Source organism: Candoia aspera, chromosome 8 (genome assembly GCF_035149785.1).
Source record: "Candoia aspera isolate rCanAsp1 chromosome 8, rCanAsp1.hap2, whole genome shotgun sequence".
NCBI lineage: Eukaryota > Metazoa > Chordata > Lepidosauria > Squamata > Boidae > Candoia > Candoia aspera.
The window spans coordinates 3,868,817-3,896,480 of NC_086160.1; the positions used below are offsets into that span (position 1 = coordinate 3,868,817).

Below are 27,664 nucleotides of genomic sequence, written 5' to 3' on the forward strand. Positions count from 1 at the left end.
CACTTAAATTTTGTTGGAGAGCTTGTCTGCCAGCATTCCCTTGTCCTATTGTGCAAGGAAGTGGAATCAACCTCAATGATTATTGTGGAAAGAATAAAGGTGGAATTATGTGAGTCCAAAGGGAGAGGAACAGACTTCAGATTCTGCAAAATTCAGGGTATAAGGCAGGGAAATGCTTTAATTAAGGCATTGCCTTGAAGCATTCATGAATTGGGAAATTATATGTTTGTAAGTAACATATTCAGCATTGGTTTTCCTGGGACACTCTTTGGAACCAAAAGTGGACTTTGAAGCATCAGGATAGGAAGAGTCTTTTGAGGCCTATTAATGGAACCAGCAATTAATATATAATTCATTATAAAATACGTTTGTTGTGTAGAACTTTAACTGGAAGTAGATTACTGGAAGGAACTCTAGATGGTTTGCAGTTCTAAGCAACAGCCACCAATTGGGAGGGGAAGAAAGGAGGTTCCTAACACTACTAGCCAAAGGCTTTTGGTAGCTGCACCACCAATTTCTCTGTAATGGATATTTGGGGCGGGGGGGGCGGGAGTGGGGGAGAGAACGAAGCAGTGGTAAAACCGAAGAGAGTCCCAAGGGTTTGGCCTTCTCACTGCCTTCCCCACCTCTTGGAGAATGGAAGTTTCTTTGGGAAGCATCATAAATGTTGTTGTTTATTCGTTCAGTCGCTTCCGACTCTTCGTGACTTCATGGACCAGCCCACGCCAGAGCGTCCTGTCGGTCATCAACACCCCCAGCTCCCCCAGGGACGAGTCCGTCACCTCTAGAATATCATCCATCCATCTTGCCCTTGGTCGGCCCCTCTTCCTTTTGCCTTCCACTCTCCCTAGCATCAGCATCTTCTCCAGGGTGTCCTGTCTTCTCATGATGTGGCCAAAGTATTTCAGTTTTGCCTTTAATATCATTCCCTCAAGTGAGCAGTCTGGCTTAATTTCCTGGAGGATGGTCTGGTTTGATCTTTTTGCAGTCCAAGGCACTCTCAGAATTTTCCTCCAACACCACAGTTCAAAAGCATCTATCTTCCTTCTCTCAGCCTTCCTTATGGTCCAGCTCTCACAGCCATATGTTACTATGGGGAACACCATTGCTTTAACTATGCGGACCTTTGTTGTCAGTGTGATGTCTCTGCTCTTGACTATTTTATCGAGATTTGTCATTGCTCTTCTCCCAAGGATTAAGCGTCTTCTGATTTCCTGACTGCAGTCAGCATCTGCAGTAATCTTCGCACCTAGAAATACAAAGTCTTTCACTGCTTCTACATTTTCTCCCTCTATTTGCCAGTTATCAATCAAGCTGGTTGCCATAATCTTGGTTTTTTTCAGGTTTAGCTGCAAGCCAGCTTTTGCACTTTCCTCTTTCACCTTCATCATAAGGCTCCTCAGTTGCTCTTCGCTTTCACCCATCAAAGTGGTATCATCTGCATATCTGAGATTGTTATTGTTTCTTCCAGCGATTTTAACTCCAGCCTTGCATTCCTCAAGCCCAGCATGTCACATGATGTGTTCTGCGTACAAGTTGAATAGGTAGGGTGAGAGTATACAGCCCTGCCGTACTCCTTTCCCAATCTTAAACCAGTCCGTTTTTCCGTGGTCTGTTCTTACTGTTGCTACTTGGTCGTTATACAGATTCTTCAGGAGGCAGACAAGATGACTTGGTATCCCCATACCACTAAGAACTTGCCACAATTTGTTATGGTCCACACAGTCAAAGGCTTTAGAATAGTCGATAAAACAGAAATAGATGTTTTTCTGAAACTCCCTGGCTTTTTCCATTATCCATCGGATATTGGCAATTTGGTCCCGAGTTCCTCTGCCTTTTCTAAACCCAGCTTGTACATCTGGCAATTCTCGCTCCATGAATTGCTGAAGTCTACCTTGCAGGATCTTGAGCATTACCTTACTGGCATGTGAAATGAGTGCCACTGTTCGATAGTTTGAACATTCTTTAGCATTTCCCTTTTTTGGTATGGGGATATAAGTTGATTTTTTCCAGTCTGATGGCCATTCTTGTGTTTTCCAAATTTGCTGGCATATAGCATGCATTACCTTGACAGCATCATCTTGCAAGATTTTGAACAGTTCAGCTGGGATGCCGTCGTCTCCTACTGCCTTGTTATTAGCAATGCTTCTTAAGGCCCATTCAACCTCACTCTTCAGGATGTCTGGCTCTAGCTCACTGACCACACCGTCAAAGCTATCCCCAATATTGTTATCCTTCCTATACAGGTCTTCCGTATATTCTTGCCACCTTTTCTTGATCTCTTCTTCTTCTGTTAGGTCCTTGCCATCTTTGTTTTTGATCATACCCATTTTTGCCTGGAATTCTCTAATTTTTCATACCCATTTTTACCTCCGATGTTTCTAATTTTCTGGAAGAGGTCTCTTGTCCTTCCTATTCTATTGTCTTCTTCCACTTCTGCGCATTGCTTGTTTAAAAATAATTCCTTATCTCTTCTGGCTAACCTCTGGAATTTTGCATTTAATTGGGCATATCTCCCCCTATCACTGTTGCCTTTTGCTTTCCTTCTTTCTTGGGCTACTTCTAGTGTCTCAGCAGACAGCCATTTTGCCTTCTTGGTTTTCTCTTTCTTTGGGATGTATTTTTATTTTGTATTTTGTATATGTACTTTATTCGACTGCTAGCCGTCCTTTCGGCTTTGAGCTAGCTGCGTCATCACGTCTGGGGCTGGTTGAGCTCATCCTCTGTTCCTCCCCAGTAGCATTTTGACCATCTTCCGACCTGGGGGTCTCATCTTCCGATGGTATACCGACATATCTCTGGTTGTACTGATCCATTTAGTTTTCACGGCAAGAATACTGGGGTGGGTTGCCATTACCTTCCCCAGGGATCGCATTTAGTCTGACCGCTCTGTCATGACCTTCCCGTCTTGGGTGGCCCTTCATAGTTTAGCTCATGGCATCATTGAGGTGCTCAAGCTCCAGCACCACGACAAGGTAATGATCCTTTGCTGAAGATCATAAATGTTACTGCTTTGGTAAAAAAAAGTTGAGGAAATATTTTTGGGTGTCAGCATAAACTTTATTTGAAGGCATTGGATGCAACATTCAATAGAGAATACAAATTATTAGATTGTCCCTTAAAAATCAGGGGAAGCAACACTTACTGTTTTTAATGAGTTACAGTAATGGAAAATACTTTCAGGATTTAAGAGAGAAATGTGCCTGGCAGAAATGTTTGCCACAAGACATATGAAAAACAACACAACTAATGGGACAGAAACATGTTGCAAAAAGAGAGGGCCTCATTTTTCCAAGGTGTGACTAGTTAACACATGGCTCAGCTGGCCAGTTTGTCTTTGCCCTTTGAGGAGAGAGAGAAGCTGGAGGCTTAGGAGTATTATTGCATTTGCTTTCTAAACATCGAACAGCGTGGCTGCCTGTTCTGCCCCAGATGTTCACTAAACAACTGCACCTCCTTGCAGTGTCTCCTTTGGGTCCCAAGATGCCCTCCAAGAAAAGGAACCAACCCATGATTTGATGTGCCTTGAGGCTGCCCTTTGGGAGTTTTGGAGTAAGAGGCAAAACCTCAGGGTGTGGTCAAACAAGCCAGATGGTGGCCACGGTGGTGATTCCAGCTCTGCCCACGTTTTTGTTTTGGACTGCACCTTTGTGGTCATCAGCTTTATTTATTTATTTATTTATTTTTACCATATCCCTGGGGAAACAGAATTTGGATACCTGAGATCAAACCTGTCTCGTCTTGGGCTGAACATGAGAAGACGACCACCTCATGGAAACGGGGGAGAAGAAAGAGGCTGCCCAAGGTATATGGGTGCCATGATCAGGAGCAAGTGAGGAAAGGCCTTGGATCAGACATATTACCCCACAGAAAATGGGGAGCCCATAAAATTAAACCAAATGTTAATAATTTCATGGATCTAATGACTTAATCATTCACAGGAAGCATATGCCATTTGTTTATTTATTCTAAAAGATTTATATGGCTGCCTATCTTAAGCAACCCTGGACAGGCAGCTCACGATGACAATTTGCTCACATCCCCGTTGATTCCTAGCTTTTAAACACTTCTTGGAGAGGATCCCTCCTTAAAAGACTCCCGGGTCTAATTTTTGACCCAGAGGCAGCAGGAGAAGCCAAGACTTCTTAATATTATTCTCTGGCGAAAGAGGACAGCTGGTGGTTAGACAAGCCGAAGTTTTATTCTAAATGTAGGAACAGCCTAATTGGTTTAAAAGTTTGCTTGCTATCCCCAGTGGCCGGGGAACTCTGGGAATTGAAGTCCACGCCTCTTAAAATGGCCAAGTTTGAAAAACACCGCTAGAGTGTAATGGTTGCCTATCCTACAATACTCTCAGACTCACAAGCAAGAGTAAGCTGCAATGGAAAACAGGGTGCAAGCGTTTCAAATTGTGAGGCAAATCCAACTTAACAGTAACCGGGTTAACAAGACCAACAATGGGGAAAGGACCAATGAATTTGGGAGCCAGTTTTTTGGAGGGTTGTGGGGACTTTATGAACTTGGTAGAAAGGTAAACCTGATCCCCAATTTTGAAATCGTGTTGCACAGACCGGTGTGTATCGGCTTGGAACTTGTAAGCAGCCTGGGCATCAGCCAAAGCCTGCTTAATTACCAGCCAGGAATCGGCAAGCTGAACAGCCCAGTCAGAGGCAGAACATGTTTGGGGAGGGGCTTGTGGTAGCTCAGGGATGGGAACAAAGTCGTGCCCAGAAACTATACGAAAAGGGGTCTGTCCAGTGCTCTGATGGACAGCATTGTTGTACGCCACCTCAGCGAAGGGCAACAAATCAACCCAATTGTCCTGATGGTAATTTATGTATGCTCTAAGGAATTGTTCAAGGGTAGAGTTCAAAACCTCTGTAGATCCGTCCGTCTGGAGATGCGAAGATGTGGACAATGCCTGTTTGGTGCCAATCAATTTTTAAAATGACTTCCAGAACTGGGAAGTGAACTGTGTCCCGCGGTCAGTCACCAAACGGGAGGGGCAACCGTGGAGACGGTAGATGTGGACGAGAAACAGGCAGGCCAATTGTGGGGCTGACGGGATGGAAGCACATGGAATGAAATGAGCTTGTTTGGAAAAAAAATCTTTTACAACCCAAATGACAGTTTTCTTCTGACTGGGTGGTATGTCAATGATAAAATCCATAGAAATCTCATCCCAGGGACGGGATGGGCTGGCCACTGGCTGTAGAAGCCCCTGTGGTTTCCCCCCTTTCCGCTTTGACATGGCACAAACAGGACAGGAAGCAACATAGTCTTTCACGTCACGCCTTAAGGTTGGCCACCAAAATTGACGGCGAACCAAATGCAAGGTTTTGACGAAACCAAAGTGTCCAGCAAGTTTGTCATCATGGGAACGCTGCAAGATATCAGCCCTCAAAGTCTCAGGCACATAAAGGCGGTGTTCCACCCACGCCAGACCGTTTTCAAAAGAAATATTGTCTCTATTAGCCAGCAACCAAGTGTCAGATTTCAGTGCCTGGAGAAAGTCTTTCTGTAACTGACAAGGAACCTGCATTTTCCGTTTCCCAGACGGAGGTGGGGGCGGGGTTGCCTGCGCATGAGTCTGGCTCCGGGTGACAGCAACCAAGCCCAGTTGTGGTTCAGTGAGAAGAGTCCCAACCACATCTGCCACGTGGTCAAGGTCCTGAGGTAACCATGACAAAGCATTGGCCAGAAAGTTTTTCTTTCCTGGAATAAATTTTAACTGGAAGTCAAAGCGACTGAAAAATTGAGCCCAACGAATTTGTTTAGGACTGAGGCGCCGGCGGGTGCGGAGGGCTTCTAAATTCCTGTGATGGGTCCAAACCTCGAAAGGGCATTTAGCGCCTTCCAGGCGGCGATGCCAGGCTTCCAAAGCGGCTTTTACAGCAAAAGCCTTTTTCCCAAACATGCCACCAGCATTCCTTTTCAGAAAATTTTCTGGACGGATAAGCGCAGGGTTTTAGGTGATTGTTGGAATCCCTTTGTAATAATATAGCCCCAATTGAAAAGTCAGAAGCATCAACTTGGACTACAAAGGGGTGTCAGCCTCCGTTAATTGGACATACCAGTCCACCGCTCTGCCTTTTAGCTTGGTGGCCACTGCCGTTATCTTAGTCTTTTTGGAGGGGAAGCATGGCCCGAACTGCTCCATGTAGCTCTTCGCATTAGTTAGGAAAAAGGATAGTTTGGTGGGATCCCCATCAAATTTGACAGAAAAGCCCTTCACCGCCCCTCCTGCTGGAGCAGAACTGGTGGCAGGTCGAGTGGTGGGACCCCAGGTCACAGTAGCGGTTCCTCTTCGGGGCAGAGATCCATCCCGGAGTCGTCTGTGGCCCCGCTCAGCCGGCGGTTCGGGGGGGAGGATGGGTGATGGTTGCGTGAAGCTAGGACTTCCATCAGATCTTGCCTGGCCGCCCATCGCCAAAGACAGGTTTTTTAGCAGATACTCCACCAATTCCATTTTCGCCTCCAGTACTCTCAGCCTCTCAGGGGTTTGAGATTCCTCCCTCTGTTGCATGCCAGGTTGCCTCCCCGTTGCTACTGTGGTAGATTCCACCTCTGGGGTTAGCGGGAAACGGTGCTTCCACGATGCCTGGGGCGTCCCTGGCTGGGGCTCTCCCATCGTATCCCATCCGATCAGCTCTGCAGGTGATCCACGCGTTGCCGGTTGTTCTGGCTCTCCCCCATTGCTAGATCTCCCCAGCTCAGGGCTGGAACTCGACTCCTTCGGGTAATATTAAAGTTCGGGGGGGGGGGGGCTCAGCTCTCTACTCCAAATTGTTGACTCGGGTATTGGGTTAGTCAACTCCTCGAGCTCCCTGGACACTAGTTTCGACTCTGCCATCACTGTTTCCCTCACAAGAATTGATCTTGGTAGGAGCTAGTGGTGTACTTTGGAGATTCTCAGCTTTATGTAATGGTTGCCTATCCTAAAATACTCTCAGACTCACAAGCAAGAGCTTAACAAAATCTGGTTTATTAAAGAATAGTATGCAGGATCACAGAGAAAGCTGAGAATGATGAAAGTGTGCCAAATTCAAACTAAAAACCCTCGGTGCAAATGAAATCCCTCCCCCCGTAGAATCTTCCCAAGCTCACAATCCCAGGTGCTCCTAACGGCTCCTGACGGTGCGGTGGAAAAGTCCTTGAGCCGAGCACATAACCCAAACACATTCCATTAAAATGAACATAGATACAGAGCTTGGCACAAGGCCAGCAACATGGCATGTGAAATGTTACGATGTACAGTGCACAATGGAACAGTGAACACGACATAGAGCTCCTGCCCTGAGATGCTTGCAGTTTGCAGAAGCACAACAAACAAGCTTTCGGAGCTCCCTGAAGGGATGTCTGTGTGGTCAAAAAAGTCAAGAAGGCAGATGAGCAGTGCAACACACATTAAAAAACAGGCGGAGCTTCGACTGCACCGTCGCAGCCCCACCTTAACTTTTTTGACCACACCCTGAAGACACCCCTGGTGTTGGGAGTGGGGAGCAAACAGCAGGCCTGCAGCTCAGCAGGGCAGAGCTTTCAGTGGCAGCCAAAGTTAAGAAAAGCTAAAGTAAAAAAGATCAAAGTAGAAGAGCACAAGAATTAGAGGAGAGCTTCGGAAGTGTAAACGGCAGGATAAAACAAACTAGAAACAGGCATTAGAGAACAAAGGGTAAGAGAAGAGTTCAAGGAGAAGAAAAGAGGAAGTCGATTCTTTTGCAATGAAAAGGAATCTTTATTTGCATAGCCCTGTAGTAGAAAGAGAAAGACAGACAGATCCCACTGGAAAGGAAGTATAGGGCTCCCCACCTGGATCTACCACAGGCTGCAAATGGGGAGGGAAAATCTCGGGCCGAAAAGGTCGCTGGCCGAACGGAGGAGGGATTCTTAGCGCTTCCGCAGCGGCGGGGAAAGGCCCTTACTCCGGACCCAGAGCCGTCAGCCCTGTCCTGTCCGGGTCACCAGGAGGTCCGAGTCTGCTCTTGTCCTGCAGCGGCCAAGCCACGTTTCGTCCGGGCCTGCGGTGGGAAGGCCCTTCGCCGCCCGGAGGGTCCGCGGAAGCCCCGCGAGGGAAGCGAACGGCCCCAAGAAGCCGGCGGGCGCGCCCGCGGGTGTCTCGGCTCCGGCCGAGTCCGCGGGCGCGCCTGGCCGTTTTCTCGCGGCGCTTGTCAGCAGGCGGGGGTGGGCCTCGAGTGCCGCTTCCCGGGCTGAGAAAGCGGGACCGGCCGAAGCAGCCCGCCCGCTCCCCCCGCCCGGCTGGCTTCGTGCCTGAGACGGGGCTGGAGCTCGGGGTCTCCCGGCTTGGGGAAGGGGGCTCCGGCCGTGCCGCCGCCCCGGCCCTCCTCTGGGGCTCAGGAGATGCTCTGGGACCGGGGGGCGCCAAGGGGGGGCTCCCCCCCAGGGCTGGGCGAATCGGCAGCCGCAGTCGCGGGACCCCCCTGCGGGGTCCGGGCTCTCCCGGGCTCGCCCCGCCCCACGCAGGGCCGGGAGGCTTGGAGGCCGGCGTGGCGGGGGCCCAGGGGGCTCGCTGGCAAGGGGCGGCGGCGGGGGGGCCGGCTGGAGGTCCGCCCCGCCGGCCCCCGTTGCACCCCCACGGCCGGGGCTGGGCGGGAGACCCCCCTGGCTCACCACCCCCCTGGCTCACGAGGGGCGGGAGACGCGGGAGCCTCGCTCGGGGCTCTGAAGCTCCGCCGGCCGCGCGCTGGGAGCGCTCCCGGGTCGCCCAGTGAATAGCAGCCGGGGGGTGGGGGTGGGGGACAGGGCCCGCCCGGCCCCTCGCGCGCGGAGCGAAAAGCGCGGCTGCGGCAGAAGAGGCCACGCGCGCCCGCCCCGCCGGCCGCGGAGCCCCGCCTCGCCCCCGCGCCGCCCCGTTCCCGTCGTCCCCCGGGCCTCGGCGGCGAGCATGCTTCTCCGGCCGCTGCTGGCCCCGGGCCGGTCCCTGCTGGCCGCCCGCCGCCCGCGCGCCCTCCTGCGCCGCGCCGCCGTCATGGCCGCCCCTGGCCGGCAGGTAGGGCTTGAGCGCGCGGCTGCCCGGGGCTCTGGGGCCGGAGCGGGCGAGGCGGGCGCCGTCGCCTGCCGGCGGGCTCCTTCCGGCAAGGGGAAGGCAGGCGGCCCACCCGCGCGGCGCTCCGGGCTGCAGACGCTCCAGGGCGTGGCGCCGTCGGGCTGGGCTGGGCTGGGCTGGGCTGGGCGGGCGGGGAAAGGTTTGCCCGCGACGGGGTCCCGCCGCCGCGAGGCCCTCTGGCCGGAGACCGCGGCTGCCCCGCGCGCGAGCGTCCGGGGCTGGCTGTTCAAGCCGGGCCCTTTCCCGAAGCCAGGGCGGCCCGGACGAGGGCCCGGCTCGGGGTGCGCCGAAGATGCTCCGAGGCCGTGTCCGGAGCCCCGCGGCTGCTGCGTGAGTCGCCCTTGCAAGTGGCTTGGGCGCCGGCTGGCCCTTTTAGGAAAGGGGACGGGGCGGTCCGAACGAGTTGGTTTTATTGCCACGACCGGGAAAACCTGTCCTCCTTGGGGGGAACGGCTTAAAGCCCGTCTTTCGACACAGATGCCCACAACGGACTCGCATCTGGACGTGGGTCACATGAACATGACCCGAGAATTGACTGAAGTTATTTAAACCTGGACCTTGACCGGCCCAGAGTGTTTTGAGATCCAGCTCCCATTATTCCCAGCAAGCGTGACTGCAGGTGCTGGGTATTATAGTGCGCCCGGAGGCCGAGAGATTGGAGGAGATTGCTGCATGCTGAGATGGGCTGGCCTTTCCTAGCCATCGGTCCCAATATCACAGGGTTGCCATTCAGCTGCTGCCATTCCAGCTGTGCCTGTAACCAGGTTGCACCTGGATGTGTGGCTGTCCTGATCCAACCTGCTCTTCCGCGGATGAACTGAGTGACTAAATCGAACGGCTGTGGTTTTGCATATGAACTCAGAAGGCTGAATCACATCTAGCTTAATGTTGCCCTCACTGGCTGGCAGCCAAAGGTTTTCCAGCCCTCCCTGCAGTTTTGACCTGAGGGTGCCTACACGGAAAGCATGATTTGATTCAGAAGAGCCTTGCTGTAAAAGAGGTCAGGTTTCTTAATCTTTAAATTGTTGGGCTTTCAGCCACTTTTAGGGCAATTATTAAAAATCTTTTGCACAGAGCAGTGTTTCTTAACGGCTGGCTGGGGAATTCTAGGAGTTGAAGTCCACATGTCTTGAAGTTGCTAAGGTTGAGAATCGCTGGCATAGAGAGAGGAAAAAACTGGATGCATATGACAAAATAGAAAAAAGACTGGGTGGGTCTAGTGTTGCCAGTTTGCCCCAAGTTAAGAATTACCAGTTTTGCAAAATCCCTCTAACATGCTTGGAGGGGCGGGTGCCTTGATTTTGCATCTGGAACCCTTTTCAGGAAGTAGACCAAGGGCAGATTCAGTTGTATCATCTTGGCACAGGTTGGACGCTTTGTGGGCTGCTTCTAGCTTGTTCCCCAGATTTTCCCCTAAGATAAATTGAGATAAGCAAAGTGAACTCTACCAGGAAGGTGGCAAAGCGGAATTCAGCCCTTGGGGGCGGGACCAAGACTTCCTTCCTGCTATAAGATCTGCTGCTGTGGCAGTGAGCTCTAAGAGCAGGAAGCAGCAGCTGTTCAGACAATGCCTGATCAACAGAGCAGCAGTCCTGGTGCGGGAAAGGTATGTGATCTGGGATCTTGTGGCAAGCTCAGGCATGCTAGAGATGCGGGGTAGGAATCTGCAGTAGCTCCGTGCTCTAAATGGGGATTTTGCCCGTTTCCCAATTTGCATAGGATCTTTCCCTACATTGCTTTCCCCCTCCAAAATTTAATGAGCATGCCGAAGCAGATGGTGGGGTTGGGTGAGATTAACTATTAATCAACTAAATGTGAATGTATCTCAGGTGGACCCTGGTTTCAGCAGGAGAGAATATTGCTCCTCCTGACTGATACAGGGTAAGACGTGTGAGGTGGTGGTGGAGGAGGAAATGTTCTGCCATCCAGTCTTGATCCCACCTTCCTTTGGAAGGAATCTGCCATTGTTTTATGGACGCTACCTAACAAGTCCTCCAACGTCCTGTAGGGTCTCATCCTCGGGGCCTTTGCCAGCGACTGTGAAGAGGAAGCTTCTCAGTTGTCTGATGCAGGAGAGGCTTTTGACAGACGGGTCGATGGGAAGCTGAAGAAGCTGCTGGCCATGTGAGTAACTAGATGCATTTCCTTCTCTTTATTACGCTGTTGCAAAATTACAGGAAAACATTTAGTGTTAGGGAAGCTTTGCAAGGGGCCAGAGAGGTTGCACTGAGTTTGTTTCCTTCTTCCTCCCTCTTTTCCCACATTCATCTTTTCCTCTTTGCCATGCAAATGATGAAATGATTCCAACTCTCCCTCCACTGTTTGCGAGCGAGACACCTCACTTTCTTGGGCTTCCCGAAAATATGGTATTATGTCAGGTGTTCTCAACTCTGGGCAAGGAGCTGGTGGCTAGAAAAGAGGTGGGCTAACAGTCAGTCATAGTTAATAGGCCTGTGCAACACTTGGATTTAATTCCAGAAAGCCGCATCCAGCTGTCTGGAGGAACCTGAATATAGGATATGTATGTAACTCTTTAAAGCAGCTCTTTTCCAGGATGATGCACCTTGCTTTTTATAGCTGCCATACAGTTCCAGGAAAAGACATGGCTGCTTTAAAGCACTGCTGCCTGTTTTATATTCAGGCCCCTCTGAGGGAACTTTTGGATGGAATCCAAAGTTTTGCATAGCTTTAATGATTCACTGACTTGAACCCAGTGATTAGCAAGTTACTAGGTAATGATGCTAATGACTTGTTCATGGTGGATGTAGTTTTTTTATAAAGCAAAAAAAAGGGGGGGTGTCTCTGAGGATTTCAAAGCTAGAACTAGATGGTGACAGAGGTTTTATTGATATAAACTCATTATTGGTGGAGACACTGGTAGGACTGATTGAATGAGACCTCTCATGGGCCTGGGAGGGCCACTTGGTCTAAAGGCATTGACTCATCTTCTTCTGCTGTTCCAGAGAGAGATTCAGAGTCCCTTTCAGCATAAAACAATCCTGCCATCCATCCATTGATTTATTTAGTATATTTACCTTCCACCATAATCAAAAACTGATTACATGCATGGAAAGGATGCTTGGGTGTAAAACCAGGCAGGAGCCTATCCTAGTGTAATGGTTGCCTTCATAGGCTAATTCTCTGATCCAGTTGCTGATGGTGATACTGGGCAACATCTGTTTACTTGTGGACTCCTGAACATCTTTGTGTCCTATTCTAGTTCTGGGCCACCTCTGAAGAAAGGGAAGACACGCATCTTCCATGGCTTACACCAGGTACAGGATAAATATTTACCTATCTTAACTTTGTGCCTCTTAATTTTTTAAAATCAGTTTCTTTTGCTGGAAGAAGATCGTGGTGGAGCTTTGAGTATTTCCTTCTGAATTCTGAGGAAGAGAATTGGCTGGTTAAAATGCCACCCAAATGGGACATGAACGGAAAGTTCCCATAGCTTTTTTTTTCTTTCCTCCCCAATCAAAACGGGTCTTTGGAACTGTCTTTCTTACTGGCAAGGTTCGGAGAGCAGCAGCAGCCGCCCTCTCTGGAATAAAAATATGCACATCCCATAATTTTTTCCAGTGGGGAGCTTGGCTTCCTCCCTCAGTCCACTCTGACCTCATAAGAAGTCAGCAGAGCCAGGGTTGAAGCAAAGGCAGAGAACCAAGTGATACGGTAGTTAATGCTGAGAAGGCCATCTAGAGAGAGGAGATGAGATGGAAAGTTTGTGGGTTTATTTATTTATTTAAAACCTTTGTGTAGACGCCTGTCTTAAAACCAGTTCTGGTTGGCTTACAACCAAGTTTCTTAGCAAATGAGGAACCTGACCTTTTAGAATGGAATTCCACTGAATGAGCCAGCATTGGGATGGTCGTTCACTTGGCAGCTGAACGCAGTCCTAGGTTCCAGGGCTTCTGAAGTTGACTTCCAGCCCTTCAGGTCCTGGCTATGAAACTAGTCCTCTTAACTGACACTCGAGAACTTAGCTAGGAGAGACTTGCAAACAGTTTCTGAGTGTGCAAGCTGTGCTGAGGGTTGTGGCACAAGCCAAGGGCAAGGCAGTGGTGTGAGTCATCATTCCAAAAAGGAAGGCCTTGCTAAGATCAAACCTTTGAATAAAACTAAAAATAACATTTGAAAATGGCACTGCAGTTTTATGTGTGGGGGCAAAATGATAAAGAGTGGAGTTGAAGGTTGATGTAATTCTATGCCATGTTGTGTTTACAGAGATGGCAGTTTATGACATTGGCTTCTTCTAACTTCCTTCCCTCTTAGCCTGCGTTACACTCATGTTGACTCACACTCCTGGTTTTCGTTATTTTTTGTATCTCCCCTTATCCTTGTTCAAAGCAATGAACATCTGATGTTGCAATTATGTGTTTGAAAGAATTTACATCATTTGCTGTATGAAATGTTTAAATAACAAAACAGCCGTCCCCCTTTAGGGCATCCTTGCAGCCATGCACCACCTCGTTGCTCATGCTTGTTGTATAAACGCATCAGGTTTGATACTGGATGTTAAAGATAACCTCTCCGTTCCTTGGAATTTCCTTTGAGAGAATGGTAGTTTAGTCTCCCTAATAATGATAAATGTGAAGGAAGGAAATAATTGGATTTGTTCCAATCTTGAAAACTACTCTGTACTCTTTGAAATTCCAGTTTGCCTCGTTAAAAAAAAAAGGAAAAATAAATTGATTTTCTCTTCCGGTTTCCTGCAGGACTTTCCAAGCGTAGTAGTTGTTGGCCTGGGAAGGAGAGCAGTCGGAGTGAACGTACATGAAAACTGGAATGAAGACAGGGAAAACATACGGGGAGCTGTGGCAGGTTAGGAAAATTAAAAAATTGCTTTTGTGTTAATTTTTCCTTAATGAGCGCAAATGGCATTTGAAAGGCTTGTGTTGGTTTGTCAAGCTTAGTAGCTTAGATGGCAGTTGTATATCCTCTTTGGGGTGCGTCTTGCTGACATAGTGGATATTGAGTATGGTGCTTAAGCAGGGTGGATAAAAGCCAATGGTTTTTTAATTTAAAATTGATCAGGCCTCTGCAACCATAATAGATGTGCAGATAAGGGAATTTCAACAGGGCAGCTTGCATGGCAACTGATGCAGCTGCCTGTTCCACACAGACGTGATAAAGGTGCAAGGTCCTTGTCCCTGATCCCACAAGAGAACGCATGGCAACAGCTTCATGCCAAAATGCATGTACTTCTTTTGTCAAATCTCACATTTTTTAGCACAGAGTATCAAGGTTTATTTTTGCAAGCCTACTTAAAGCATTTATTTTTGCTCTTTGGCTGCATAGACATACAGAGTGGGTTAGACCAGTTTTATCCTTAGGAGGAGGAGGATGACGATGATTTAAAATCATAGAATGTAAAGAAGAAACGGGGGAAAAACCCAAGTCAGAGAAAAGGTCTTGAAATTATCCTTTATTTAAAAGTAAGCAAAACAAGTCAACTGCCCACCCACAAGATGGAGCCTTTAGAAGCAGAGCTGACTCAGTAGTTGGTTTGTGACAGCCTTCCAAAAGAGAGATTTATTTCATTTTCCATTATTCAGTAGGCTGATAAAGTGGCCTTGTGCAGCATTGACTTTTAACCTGGCTAAATAAGGGTACATATTGCAAAAGTTGCCTTTTTTGGCGTATTTGTGTACTTTGGCCCGCTGGAGTTGCTCAGTCATCATTTTCCAACGTGAGAAAGTTGGGCGAGGCACTTTCTCATTCTTGAATTGCTCATAGGCAGCTGCTTCTCGATAATTGCATCTGAGTGTCCTATAATTAATCATATCCACTTTGGAAAGCTTGAACTGCAGAGACGATCATCTTGGCTGATTTCTACTCACTAGAAAAAGCCTCCCAGGTTCTGCTTTGGGGTCATAACTCTGCCAATGTGTGTTTTATTTTTTAGCTGGATGCAGGCAGCTGCGGGACCTAGAAGTCCCTTGCGTGGAAGTGGATCCTTGTGGAGATGCTCAGGCAGCAGCAGAAGGGGCTGCACTTGGCCTCTTTGAATACGAGGAGCTGAAGGAGAAAAAGAAAGCCACACTTGAAATTCAGTTGCATGGCAGGTAACAGAAACATCACGTTTGTGCGGGGCTTCGGTTGCAGAAATGATTTGTTTACGATAAAGTGTCAAGAAATAAAAGGCCATTGAATGAAGTCTGTACAGGAACTCACCATCGTTTGTGCTTAAACAAACAAATCATTTCAGTGTGCTAACATGGTTTATAGTCCAGCAGCGATCAACCAAAGATTGGTGTTCTTGGTTCAAGACCTGTGGCAGACTGGTTTGGTTTGTGCAGTCTGGATGAGTTTGCTACCCTAAAGAGTCAAAATTGTGTAATATGCCCTGGTAAAGGATAGCAGAGCACTGAATAATAATAATAATAATAATAATAATAATAATAATAATAATAATGATGATGATGCAAGATAGACAAAGTTTCTGGAGTGTCAGCTCTTTAAAAGGGAGGGGCCAATGGGTAGCTCTTCCCTTGGCTGAGTGACTGAGGGGACCCAGCTGTAAGCAGGGCCACAATTGGGGGGGGCAAATGGGGCATGTGCCCCAGGCACTGCACGGCGGGGAGGCACCAAAATGGGTGTGGAATCCATGACACAGACCCTAGTTGCAGGCCCGGCTGTAACTCAGGCCAATATTTTCCTTTTTTGAATAATAATTTTATTAAAAATTACAATAAAACCTAAAAAAAACAAACTAGGAAAAGAAAAATAGAAGGTGCAGAAAAGAAAAAAAAATAGAAAAGAAAAAAATAATATAGCAAAGAAGAAGAAAAATATTTATTTATTTATTTATTTGTTTATATTTCGAATTTAGTCACCATCCATCTCACTCAAAGAGTGACTCTGGGTGGTTATATAAAGAAATGACTTCCCCCTTCATCATGACAAGTATAAACAATTTTAGTAACTTATCACCTCTTAAAATACAACAAATGATCTTTTCTTCCCATCTTTTATCTATAAAGAAATCCTTAAAGCCTCATCATTTCAGTTAGCAAAAGTCGATTAAAGGTCACCAGAGATAACATACCTATTTTAATCTTGATCAAAAAAGCCAACTTTTTATTCTTTCCTTTTACTTCTAACAGTCTTGATCTTTAGGCCCTTCAATAATGTCCTAGAACTTGATTTCTTTTCATTTTTTCTTTGTCCCTTCTGATCAAAATTCTTCAAAGCTTTAACAAGTCTCTTTTGTAAATACAGTATAGGAAAGTTATCCAGGTCACTCTCTTGGTTTGTTATTTGTGTATCACTTTTAATTATTAAGACATCAGCCAGTTTGTATTGTATGTCCAGTGTAGCATCTTTTTCCATATCATTCTTGTAGCCTGTTACTTTTAAATCCACTTTCAAATCAGTCTCAATCTTGTCAGGTAAAACTTGTTCCTCTTCGATAACATCTTTTAAACACAGTGTGTCTATAATGGCAGATGTTGTTAAAATTAACTTCTGGGTCCATTGTTCACAAATTTCCTTCAGTACTTCCAATGTTAAAACATTTTACTTCATTTTGTATTTGTAAGTTGAGTTTAAGTGTTCTTCTCCTATAATTGTAATCTTTAGTTCCTTCTAGTCCCCTCCAGGGTTCAATTTTTAATGTCTTATTTTTTAAAAAAAAGAATTCAAAACAAAAGAATTTTCCCATGGGAAGGATTCTTAAAATTAATTCCAAAATCTTACTTCAAATTTATTTGGACCCTTAGTCCATTTGTAACTTTCTAAAATCAAAGTTTTAATCACCCTTTTGCTGTTTATTCCAAAAAAAATTTTTTTAAGTCCATAAGCTTGTATTTAAAATTTCTTTCACTAAGGATTGATGGAGACTCACCCAGTGCTGTAAAACTTGTCAATCCAAAGGTTCCTGATAGCTGAAAAGCAATTAACAGGCAATTTTTGAACATGATTAGAAAAGCAAGTATGCGAATCCAGTGTCCTTTCAAAGGCACCAATTGCCATTTGAGCAAGGTGGCTATTCCTTTGTCTCCCAGAGCTCTAAACCCGCCAGAGACCTCTGTCTTGCAGTCTCCTTGCGAGGAGCAGCTGTCTGGAGCACTTGTGGATGACCTCAAGTCCTCTCCTTGTCTGGGGAGCAATTACGAACAGCTGGTCTGCTTGCCAGCTCTTCATGCAGCCACAGTCGTCGGCTCCTCTTCAGTCTGCCATTTCTTCCCGGAAGTCCAGGCCAGTGTTATCTGGTGTGAGCTGTCCAGCTTGAAAAACCTCAGCTCTCTTCCTTAGAGCCCTCATTTGGGGCACCTCCCTAAAAAGAAATGGTTCTGGCACTCAGAAGCTGCAGTTCTTTGGACGTGATCCTGCTCCCCACCCTGTCCTCTAGGCCTCTGTTGTCTTTGAAGACTCTCCTGCCAACTCAGGTGTGCCAAAAGAGGGAATGTGTTTCCCAGATTGGATGTTGGAGCTTGATCTTCCCTTTCATGAATGTGAAGTTTTACAATTCTGTTTTGCTTGCCACTATAAAGAAACCCTGCAGTAGTACTTTGCAACTAAACTTTCTGCATTCCTATTTAGCGATGGAACCGATGCCTGGCAGAAAGGTATTCACTATGCAGAAGGCCAGAACTTGGCCAGATACCTGATGGAAGGCCCAGCAAACTACATCACACCAACCAATTTTGCTACCATCATTGAGGACAAATTGAAAAGCTTCAGTAGCAATGTGACTGTTCATAAAAGGTAAGTTCAACTTAAGAGGTGTTTTGATGGTAGCTATCTCTGAGAACAATTAAAGGGAGCAGGGCCTCCACTGTTGTTTAACATGACCCATGCTGGCTTAGCATTTGAGGTACCAGTGTTGCTGTACGGACCTGCCATTGTCTTCAGCTGTTTGCTGTGCATCAGATAGCATGTGCCAGGGTTTCTCCACCATATTAACTTTTAAGATGTGTGGATTTCAACTCCCAGAAGTGAGCAAGCTGGCTGGGGAGGCGTAGAAGTCCACACTTCTTAAAGTTGCCAGGGTTGAGGAACGTCGGCATATGCATCTGAACCTACTAACATGTGCAACCATGTGGCAGCTACCCCGCTGTTAACTTAGACCTCCCGTGGAAATTCCCCATATTTCCTTGTGTTGTCAAAACCGTAAATATCCTTTATGTCTCTCAGCTGTTGTAGAATTCTAAGTCTTTTTACTTTATTCTGCGCATAGGTGATGCTCCGCTCAGAGTCCCTCTTTGGGGGGAGATAGAATTGTTTATTTATTAATTACTCTCTCAAGTTTATACTGTCGTGCGGCAAAGCTTCAGGCTGAAAAAGACACTTAGAAGCTTAAAGACTAAATGGATGTTTTAAAATTTGGCCTTCCTAACTGACAGCACTAATCATTGCATAATACTGGCTGCAAAATTCAGGCCGTTCTGCAAGAGGGCTTTTGGGGGTGAAGAAATTTTGCCACTGTAGAGAAATCCTTTGCAAGAAAAGGGGAAGAAGTGTAACTTACTAAGCAAAGAAACAGTGTATTTTCTGCTGGTTTATGTACTGTAGTGGTGGTGCTTGCAAATAATCCCGAAATGCCAGTTATAATGTAACTAAGGGAGACTGGTTTTCCTAGATTTGTTTGTTTGTTTGCAAGACAGTTGGTTACAGTTGCTGTAGAAGGAAGCCTTCATGATAATATTTTGAAAATGACTTAAGAGGAGATATTTTACACAGGAACCAGGCAAAGTATAATTGGTTGGTGCAGGAGTCAACAAATTGACTGTTTGATTGGTCTGAGAGCAATGTTTTCCTGCTCCGTACCTTTCTGGAGTCTCTGCAAATGGGAAGGGCAGGACCGCGTCATTTGCTGCCAAAACGCATTCCCAGAAATGTCTATATTTTACTGTGAAAGGATAGGAGCAACCACAGAATAGCTGTGAAAGGGAAACTCGGTTAATAGGACTATTTTAAAAATGTATTTGCTTTCTTGTCATCTTAGAATTTGAGGAAAAGGTTGTTATTTTGTTGATCGGCTGAGACTCCGGAATGCAGTGCGTCCTCTTCCTCCTCTTTCAGTAATTGGGAAAGAAATGACGGGAGCGGTTCTCTCTCGTTACAGGGATAAATCGTGGATACAGGCGCAAAAAATGGGATCCTTTTGGAGTGTTGCCAAAGGCTCTGAGGAGCCCCCTGTCTTTTTGGAAGTCCACTACCAAGGCAGCAGCGACCCTAAAGAGGCTCCCCTGGTCTTCGTTGGAAAGGGGATAACTTTTGATAGGTGAGCATCTTCTTAGGAGCGTGCTTGGAACAGAATTTAATTCCTCCCCTGTTCCCAGACGTCGTGCCTTGAAAGTGCAAATGAGTGCAGTGCAAAGTGCCTTGAGAGGGGCTGCAGGAAACATGGTTTTAGACTCAATGGTCTTCCCACGGTCATGTGGTTGCTAGGTGAAGAAGCTTTCCAGGTCCTGGCGCCCTGTCTTGAAGGGAGGGAGCCGTGCAGCTTCAGGTATTGACGTGGATCATGGAGGGAGACCACTCAGGAGCCATGGAATAACTGGAAAATTTCCCCCTCCACCTGTATATAAAGATAGGAATGAATAAATCCCCTAACGGATGAATCCATTGCAGAGATTACCCTCAAGAAGAAATGGATCCATCCATTAGGGGATTTATTCTACTTACTAAACAAATTTATATTCTGCCCTTCTCCTCTGGGGAGCACACAAGGTGGCTAAGGAAATTTTGAAAAATAAAAACAAAAAAACACAAATGCAGATTAAAGTTAACAGTAAAATCAAGTAAGGGAAACACCTGGAGACAGAGCTGCATTTTCTAAGTGTTGAGACTGCCTAAGGGTGAGTCTGTCATGGCCTGGGAGCGGGACAAGAGAAGGTCCCTTGTGTTGTGCTGGAAAGCTGGGCTTCTGACAATGGGGACATCTTCAGGAGTATGCAGGTGAGTCTTCTGTGTGAAGGATGGACCAGGGAACCTTAGAGGCACCCGTTGGGGAATCATGTGCTAAAGTTTTTTCACCATCAGTTGGATTTTGATTGGCCTGCTCACCTACAATTTCAGCTTTTGGACTTCATTTAATTCTTCTCTGGTATTATTCCAGAGCATCTGCATTGAATGTTTCCCTAACCTCCCTGTCAGATAAAACAGTGCTGTATTTTCCATGCTCTTTCAGTTATTAAAACAAAAAATTGTTGCTCAGCATCCAAGCAAAGTTTTCTCTTGATACATTTTGTGGGGTGGCTGGGCAAAGAGGCGCATCTCGGTGGCATCTCTGTGTTTCTTCCCAGCGGCGGCATTTCCATCAAGCCTTCAGCCAACATGGAGGCCATGAGAGCAGATATGGGGGGAGCAGCCACCATTTTTTCCGCCATTATCACAGCTGCAGAGTTAAAGTTACCCATTAATCTAATTGGTAAGTAGATTGCAGAAAAATAAATTCACAAAAGTTACTTGGATTGGAAAGAGATGTCAGCAGCCATTGGGTCGGCTCATCTTGGATTCTCCAAGGTCTGTGGCAGAGGTGGCGTCCCTTGATTTGCTTCCTCAACTGGAAATAGCCGCTGAATCTAACAGCTCATGCAAGTGGCGGCAGCTGCTGAAATTGGAAGCTGGATCAGCTTGTCCCCCTGGCTTCTTCTCCAAAACATAATCTGGGAATGTTGAACGGTGAGATTCCGTCATCAAGAGTCTTCCCAGTTCAGACATTCCAGTACATGTTCCAATTTTGGCGATTGCCTCTTTGTAAGGCATCCCAGTTGCTCTCCCTGTCCCGTGCTCACATTGTGTTTAGGTGAGAAGACTGTCATGAGCACTGATGGCGAGCAGGAGGGGGCCTCTATCCAGGAGGGAAAACGCATGCGTAGTAGTGAGGAGTTGAGCAGCCATTCAAAGAGACACAGATCAGACCCGCCTTGACTTTCGGGGTTTATCTGTCTGGGTTTTTCCCACGCTTCTTCAGTTTGTTAGGATTCTGTTTAATGTAGCAGTAATAAACACTAGAGACCTACTCCTCATCTCAGCGTGGTTCCTGACTGTTAGGACAAAGACAGCCTTTATCCTATTACAGGTGGTCCATGCTTAATGACCACTCATTCAGCAACCATTTGAACTTGTGATGGCACTGAATGAGCGCTACTTAATGACCGGTCCTTGAAGTTCTGGCTGTTGCAGCATCCCTGTGGTCATGTGATTGTGATCTGGGGGCTTGGCGCCTGACTCACACTTACAATGTCACAGCGTTCTGCGGTCCCCATTTGCGACCTTCTTTGCTGGCTTCTTAGAAGCAAAATCAATGGGGGAGCTGGTAGGTGGTCGCAAATGGGATAAAAAGGTCCTCCCAGATATCCTCACTTAATGACCTGTGGTGATTCACTTAATGATGGCAACGGGGATTGCTATCGCTAAGTGGCACAGTCGAGTGATGTTGCACTTTATGACTGCGTCGATTTGTTTGGTGTTGTGGTTAAGGCATCAGGCTAGAAACTGGGAGACCATCAGTTCTAGTCCTGCCTTAGGCAGGAAGCCAGCTGGGTGACCCTGGGCCAGTCACTCTCTCTCAGCCCTAGGAAGGAGGCAATGGCAAACCACTTCTGAAAAACCTGCCAAGCAAACTGCAGGACTTGCCCAGGCAGTCTCCGAGAATTGGACATGATTGAATGGATAACAATACCACCGTTTTAAAAGCAGTTTGTTTTACTGAACACTAGATAACGTTACTTGTGAATTCAGGTGGAATTCTTTCTATCTAAGGTTTGGCCCCCCTGTGTGAAAACTTGCCCAGTGGGAAGGCAAATAAACCTGGAGATGTTGTGACAGCCATGAATGGAAAAACGATTCAGGTATGTTTTAAATGTTTATTCAGCACAGATTTTAATAAATAACAGATTGGTGGATGCATGCAGCACCTGAGGTTTAATCCAGTAAAGTCATTTCTAGCTGAACAAGCAATTAAATAAACAATTGCTTGCAAGAGCCCCATGGAAAGGCCAAGGGGCCAAGATTGCTAATATTTTTAAGTCTTGTTAGATGTCAACAGGCTTGAGGGAATGGTGGTGATCTCACATTTAACACAACATCTATTCCTTATTGTTGTCTTCATTCATCCCTATTGGCCAACACTGAGTAAATAGACACTTTCAAAAGTATGGAGCACCTTCATTCTGCACCATTTTAAGTAAAATACTATTTCCAAGCAGGAAACTTGAGCCTGTCAGATACAGGCATTTTGGGGGTACGCTGCCAATGAGCTGGCAATAAGCTTGTCCATACACCCAAAAGGGGCTGCTTATCCCCAGATGCAGGATGTGACTTTTCCAAGTATTAACACGTATAACACCATTGCTAGTCCGAGTGGGTGGGGGAGTGGGTGGGGGTCTTTGGGCCTGTGGCTCATAGTCCAGCTGTAGAGACACCTGCTTGCTGAAGTGGTCGCTTTGAGGATAGCGTAACAGCTCAGAAGGGTGGGATAGGAAGGCCGATTTTAAATGGTGATACAGACTGATGGTGGGAATAACTGCTTTGGTATGTTTTTAATACAACTTTCTGCAGATAAAGCTAGGAAACAAGAAGCACCTCGACTCTCAGTTGCAGAATACACACATGGCTGAAATGACACACTATCTAGTCAGCTACCTAAGTCTGCTACTCTGGGGGTCTGTTGTTAATAGAGTATATGGAAAATTTCCCAATGCATTTGAACGTTACGGAAATTCAATACTTCTAGCTTTTTCCCAACTATTTAGAAATACCACCTGCCAGAAAATAATCCACATCCTTCCATCCACAGTGTGTTACATGACAGCAGTCTTCAAAGGCATTCTGGAAATTTCAAAATTGGAGAGCAGTTTTACAGAGCGGTTGAAAGATGTATGCAAATGATCTCTGTTTGAAATGTGAAAGCAGCTGCATCTTTTCCCCTGCACGTATCCACCTGCATAGACATTTTGCATTGTTTTCTACCTAGGAAGGCAAAGTGGCTGTGCATGGACGCATGTGTGGAGACAGCTTGGAACCACTTCTAAAGCAGCATGCAAGCCTTGTGAAAGACGCCATTGCATTAGAGGTGCTTCATACACAGCCTGATGTGTAATGAAGCAGCTATTTCAAATGGCTTACACAGCCCTAACGATCATATTATGCTAGGAATACTCTGACTGCTCCTTCATTTCCAGAACTAATTTGTCTAGACTGGTGTTTCTCAATCTTGGCAGCTTGAAGCTGTGTGGACTTCAACTCCCAGAATTCCCCAGCCAGCATGGCTGGCTGGGGAATTCTGGGAGTTGAAGTCCACACAGCTTCAAGCTGCTAAGATTGAGAAACACTAGTCAAGATGATTGGTATTAAATACCAACCTAAAGGATTGCAGCCTTCTATATTTGTCCACCTGGATACTCAGATATTTTCAGAGGGCGTTCTTCCTGATACCCCTACAAAATGGGGGGCAGGAGGTAGCTGCTAGAGAGAGTGAATGGTGGAAAGGCGCCCCCAAGGGCTTGTTAGTGGCAAATAAAAATCTTTCCCCAAACATTTTACTCTTTTGAGCTTTTGCATGTTGTTTGATTCTTTTGTATCAATTATTTGTTGGTGGTAGTATTATTTATTTCAGGTGCACAGTTTGGTAGGGTTATAATGTATTCTTTATTTTCCATAGTTTTAAACTGTATTGTTAACAGCCCCCCAAAGTTAGCTATTGATAGACAAGCTTGTTAACCCATACAGTAATTGCAAATAGAATGTAATTTTCTCTTGCTGATTTTCCATGATCCCTTCATAAAAGGTTGACAACACAGATGCAGAGGGGAGATTGGTGTTGGCTGATGCTCTTCTCTATGCACACCGTTTTAATCCAAGGGCAATTTTAGACGCTGCAACATTAACAGGTAGCCCTTTTTTTTTTCTACTTACTTGAAGCTTCCATCCCCCATATTCCCAGAACATTAGGAATCGTATGAAAAAAATTCCCCTTCCGATGTAGAATATCTTTTAATAATTTGTTCGTGCATTTGAGCAGCCTGAAGACAAAGCACAAATTGCATGGAAAGGATTTGTATTGCCTTAATGCACAATGGGGTTTTTTTTGTTTTTGTTTTACTACCTAGAGGGTTTCCCCTGACAGGTTGGCATGTAAGTGCTTAGGGAAGAGTAGGCTGAATATTCAAATGAAAAAGTAGGATAAGCTTTGATGTTTTAAATAATTTTGCCCACAGCACAATCCTGGCTGCTGGGAGAGGATTATTTTGGATGCAGATTTAGCTGTAATTATATTGCATATTTTCATATATCAAAGTTGCTATTTAAACAGCTTACTATGAGCAATTAAAGCAATTAAAAGCAAGGAGAATAAAAAAGGTGCTGATATTGCAGATAATTAAGAGGCTGAAACATCAAAAGTAAACGGAAAGCCATCTGAATAAAATTGTCTTTGCCTGGCAATAGAAGCTAAAAAAAGAGTTGGATGGGTCAAACAAACTTTTCACAGGACACTTTCCACAAATGGGGTAGAGCTACAAAACAAGATCTCCTGTGCACCTGACAGTGATGCTGGGGTGCAGGAAGGGTTGGAAACTTAGTGTTCTGCTGCTCTAGAACGTAGAATGAATTTATTGCATTTCTAAAAAATTTCTATCGCTTTAGCTAACCTTGCAAATAAAAGAAAAAAATTGGATGTTTTTAGAAATGTGAATAGAAATTGCTAGCTGTTGAGTAGTTACTGCTAGTGGGCATGGAAGGATGGTTGGATAACCTGCAACGTATGATACTTTGTAGGTGCCATGGATGTGGCATTAGGATCAGCAGCTACTGGGGTTTTTACCAATTCACAGCAGCTGTGGCATCACCTGTATGAGGTAAGGCATGAAACAGACAATTGATTTTGAGATGGGTGCTGATTTCGAGATGGGTGCTGATTTAGAGGGCTTTAAAGAAAAGACTCAGCACTTTTTACTGAGAGCCCAACCCATAACTATCGGCTGCAAAAATTAAACACAAAATCTCTGCTTTGGAGTTGATAACGCTTTTATGAACTAGTACTAGTGATAATTTTTTTGAAAGGGACGCGGTGGCGCTGCGGGTTAAACTGCTGAGCTGCCGATTGGAAGGTCGGCGGTTCGAAACCGCGTGGCGGGGTGAGCTCCCGTTGCTCGTCCCAGCTCCTGCACACCAAGCAGTTCGAAAACATGCAAATGTGAGTAGATTAATTGGTACCGCTTAGGCGGGAAGGTAACGGCATTCCATGTCGTCATGCTAGCCACATGACCCGGAAGTGTCTATGGACAAACGCCGGCTCTTTGGCTTAGAAACGGAGATGAGCACCGCCCCCTAGAGTCGGACACGACTGGACTTTACGTCGAGGGAAACCTTTACCTTTTACTACTAGTGATAATTTACACCCCTTGTTTTCAACATTCCTAGAGGCTTCTGCCTACACTGATATCCAAAGCAAGCCACCTGGAGACCAACATGAATAATGTAGCAATGCAGTGTAGTGTATTTGAACTTGTGTCTAATATTTATCAGACAGAAAATGGAAGGGAACCAAGTATGGATTTGTTAGTATTAACTAACTGAAAAAAGGAAAACAGCATTCTTGATGCCCCTAATTATTTCAGCAATTTATATTATAAATTTCTAAAATACTGTCAGACAGGCCTTGCCAATGCAGTGCCTGTGTAGTCCAAGATACATATTTTCTGTGGATGGCAGATGAAACAGGCAACTAATTCCTTGAGCTGAAGTGGGTACTTCAAGTGCTTGTGCCCTTGGATCCAGCGTGAATGTCGGAAATGATTTGAAAGCAGGGAAGAGAAGTGGCTGAGTGTGCAGTGAAAACAAATTATTTAGGCCGAAAAAGCAAAGATTAAAGAATGTCAAAGTAATCTTTCCAAGGAGAAGAAATGAGCACTGGAATGGCACATGTGGTTGAGTTTAAGCAATTGTAAAAGGATGCACAACATTCTCAACTTCACAGATAGACTGACAGGCCTGAGCTTGCAGGAATCTTGCCATTACTATATGGATAGCTTGGTAAAAACATTGCTCCAGTCTGCGGTTGCTGTGAAAAAGGCAGGTTGGTTGTGAAAGTCATTACAGAGGAAATTGAAAGTATTGCTCCCACCCACCCACCCATCCATCCCAGTTCCTGAGATCATTCCTGTTTTCAACCTGCAAGGATTTCCTTGGTAGCGCCCTCCTGTCCATGGCAGGAAGTTTACTTTTCTGAAATAGTGTCAGAAAAAGGGATTTGGGTGGGAGAGTGAAGCACAGAACCGTATATCTGTATTTAATACTACCAATCAGAGAGAATATTTGCAGCTCCGGGTTGAACTGTGGCGTCCTTGGTGCTCTCTGAGCCTGGTTGTTTTCTTGCAGACGTTTCATTGCCAGACTATGCAACATCTTCAGTGCAGAGAGAGAGAGGGCCTTGCTTTCCATCTTCACACTGAAGATGTTACCAACTTCACTCCCTCTTTGCACTGAAGATGCCTAGTCTGGCAATGAAACGTCTGCAAGAAAACAAGGCTTAGAGAGCATCAAGGACTCCACCATATTTAGTACTCTCTGCTTCATGTTAAGACTAGCCATTTGGCTCCACTTGTCCCATTATAAGAGAACTAAAGACTGTAGAGAACTGTGTGGAAATGTGATATACTAATAGCTTCTTTTCTCTATGCTGACAGGCTAGTGTTATGACAGGGGATCGAGTTTGGAGAATGCCTCTCTTTGAACATTATACAAAGCAAATAGAGAGTCACCTTGCAGATATCAATAACATTGGAAAATACAGGTAACATGGCTAAGCCGAAACGTAATGCTGCTGCAACTGTATTGTGTTCAGGTTACTTTTTCCGAGCAGGAGTTAAAGAAGGACCTGGTTTAGATTCTAATTTCTGGATATGTGAATCAAGGTTTGGTGTAGCAAACCTTGACATGTTCTCCACGGTGATAGGCAGTTTTAGAAATACCTTTTCCCCCCTACGTAAATTGTTAGGAACAGAAAAATAACTTACAAATAAAACTTTTTATCTTTTCCCCCCTCAGGTCTGGTGGTGCGTGCACAGCTGCTGCATTCCTGAAAGAATTTGTGACTGTTCCTCACTGGGCTCATTTAGATATTGCTGGTGTAATGGAAAATAAAGATGAGATTCCGTATCTGCGGAAAGGCATGGCAGGAAGGCCAGCACGTACCCTGGTTGAGTTTATTACTCGACTGTCCCAAGACAAGCAGAGCTTCTAGAAAGCAGCTCTGTGAGAATCACCTCTGGCCTTAAAATCAGTTAATTTGAACATGGAGAAACCAGTGGTCTCCCAGCCAGCGCACTGATACAATCCCAAAAGGGCCGTCCATCTTTGACTTTAATTTTGGGGGGCTATTTAGAAAGACCCACAATGATGGACTGTAAATTCATTCCGAGTTCTTCTAGAGTTCTACTAAACCACCATCTCTTTTTATAATCTTCATCCCAGGATTCTGTCCTGTATTTGGTACCCAAAGAGCAATCAGTTTAAACCATCAGGCTTTGCTATACAGATTGAATAATAGATACACAATTATCGCATCCAATAAATGTATCTTCTGACACTTCCGGTTGTTGAGGTATTTTTTCCTCCCCCAGAATACACCTTCCCAAAGGGTTTGTT

At 45.9% G+C, this 27,664-nt stretch overlaps 1 protein-coding gene across 1 annotated transcript; it reads left to right on the forward strand.

The window, feature by feature from the left end:
• Positions 1–10,631: 10,631 nt before the first annotated feature.
• LAP3 (leucine aminopeptidase 3) lies at positions 10,632–27,605 on the forward strand. The gene is given in 13 exon segments (XM_063310461.1): positions 10,632–10,670; positions 11,019–11,188; positions 12,285–12,339; positions 13,780–13,885; positions 14,970–15,129; positions 17,609–17,773; positions 19,134–19,292; positions 20,317–20,441; positions 21,779–21,867; positions 23,805–23,907; positions 24,794–24,873; positions 26,704–26,810; positions 27,065–27,605. Coding segments are annotated over 13 exon segments (1,554 nt in total). The 3' UTR covers positions 27,261–27,605.
• Positions 27,606–27,664: the final 59 nt, after the last annotated feature.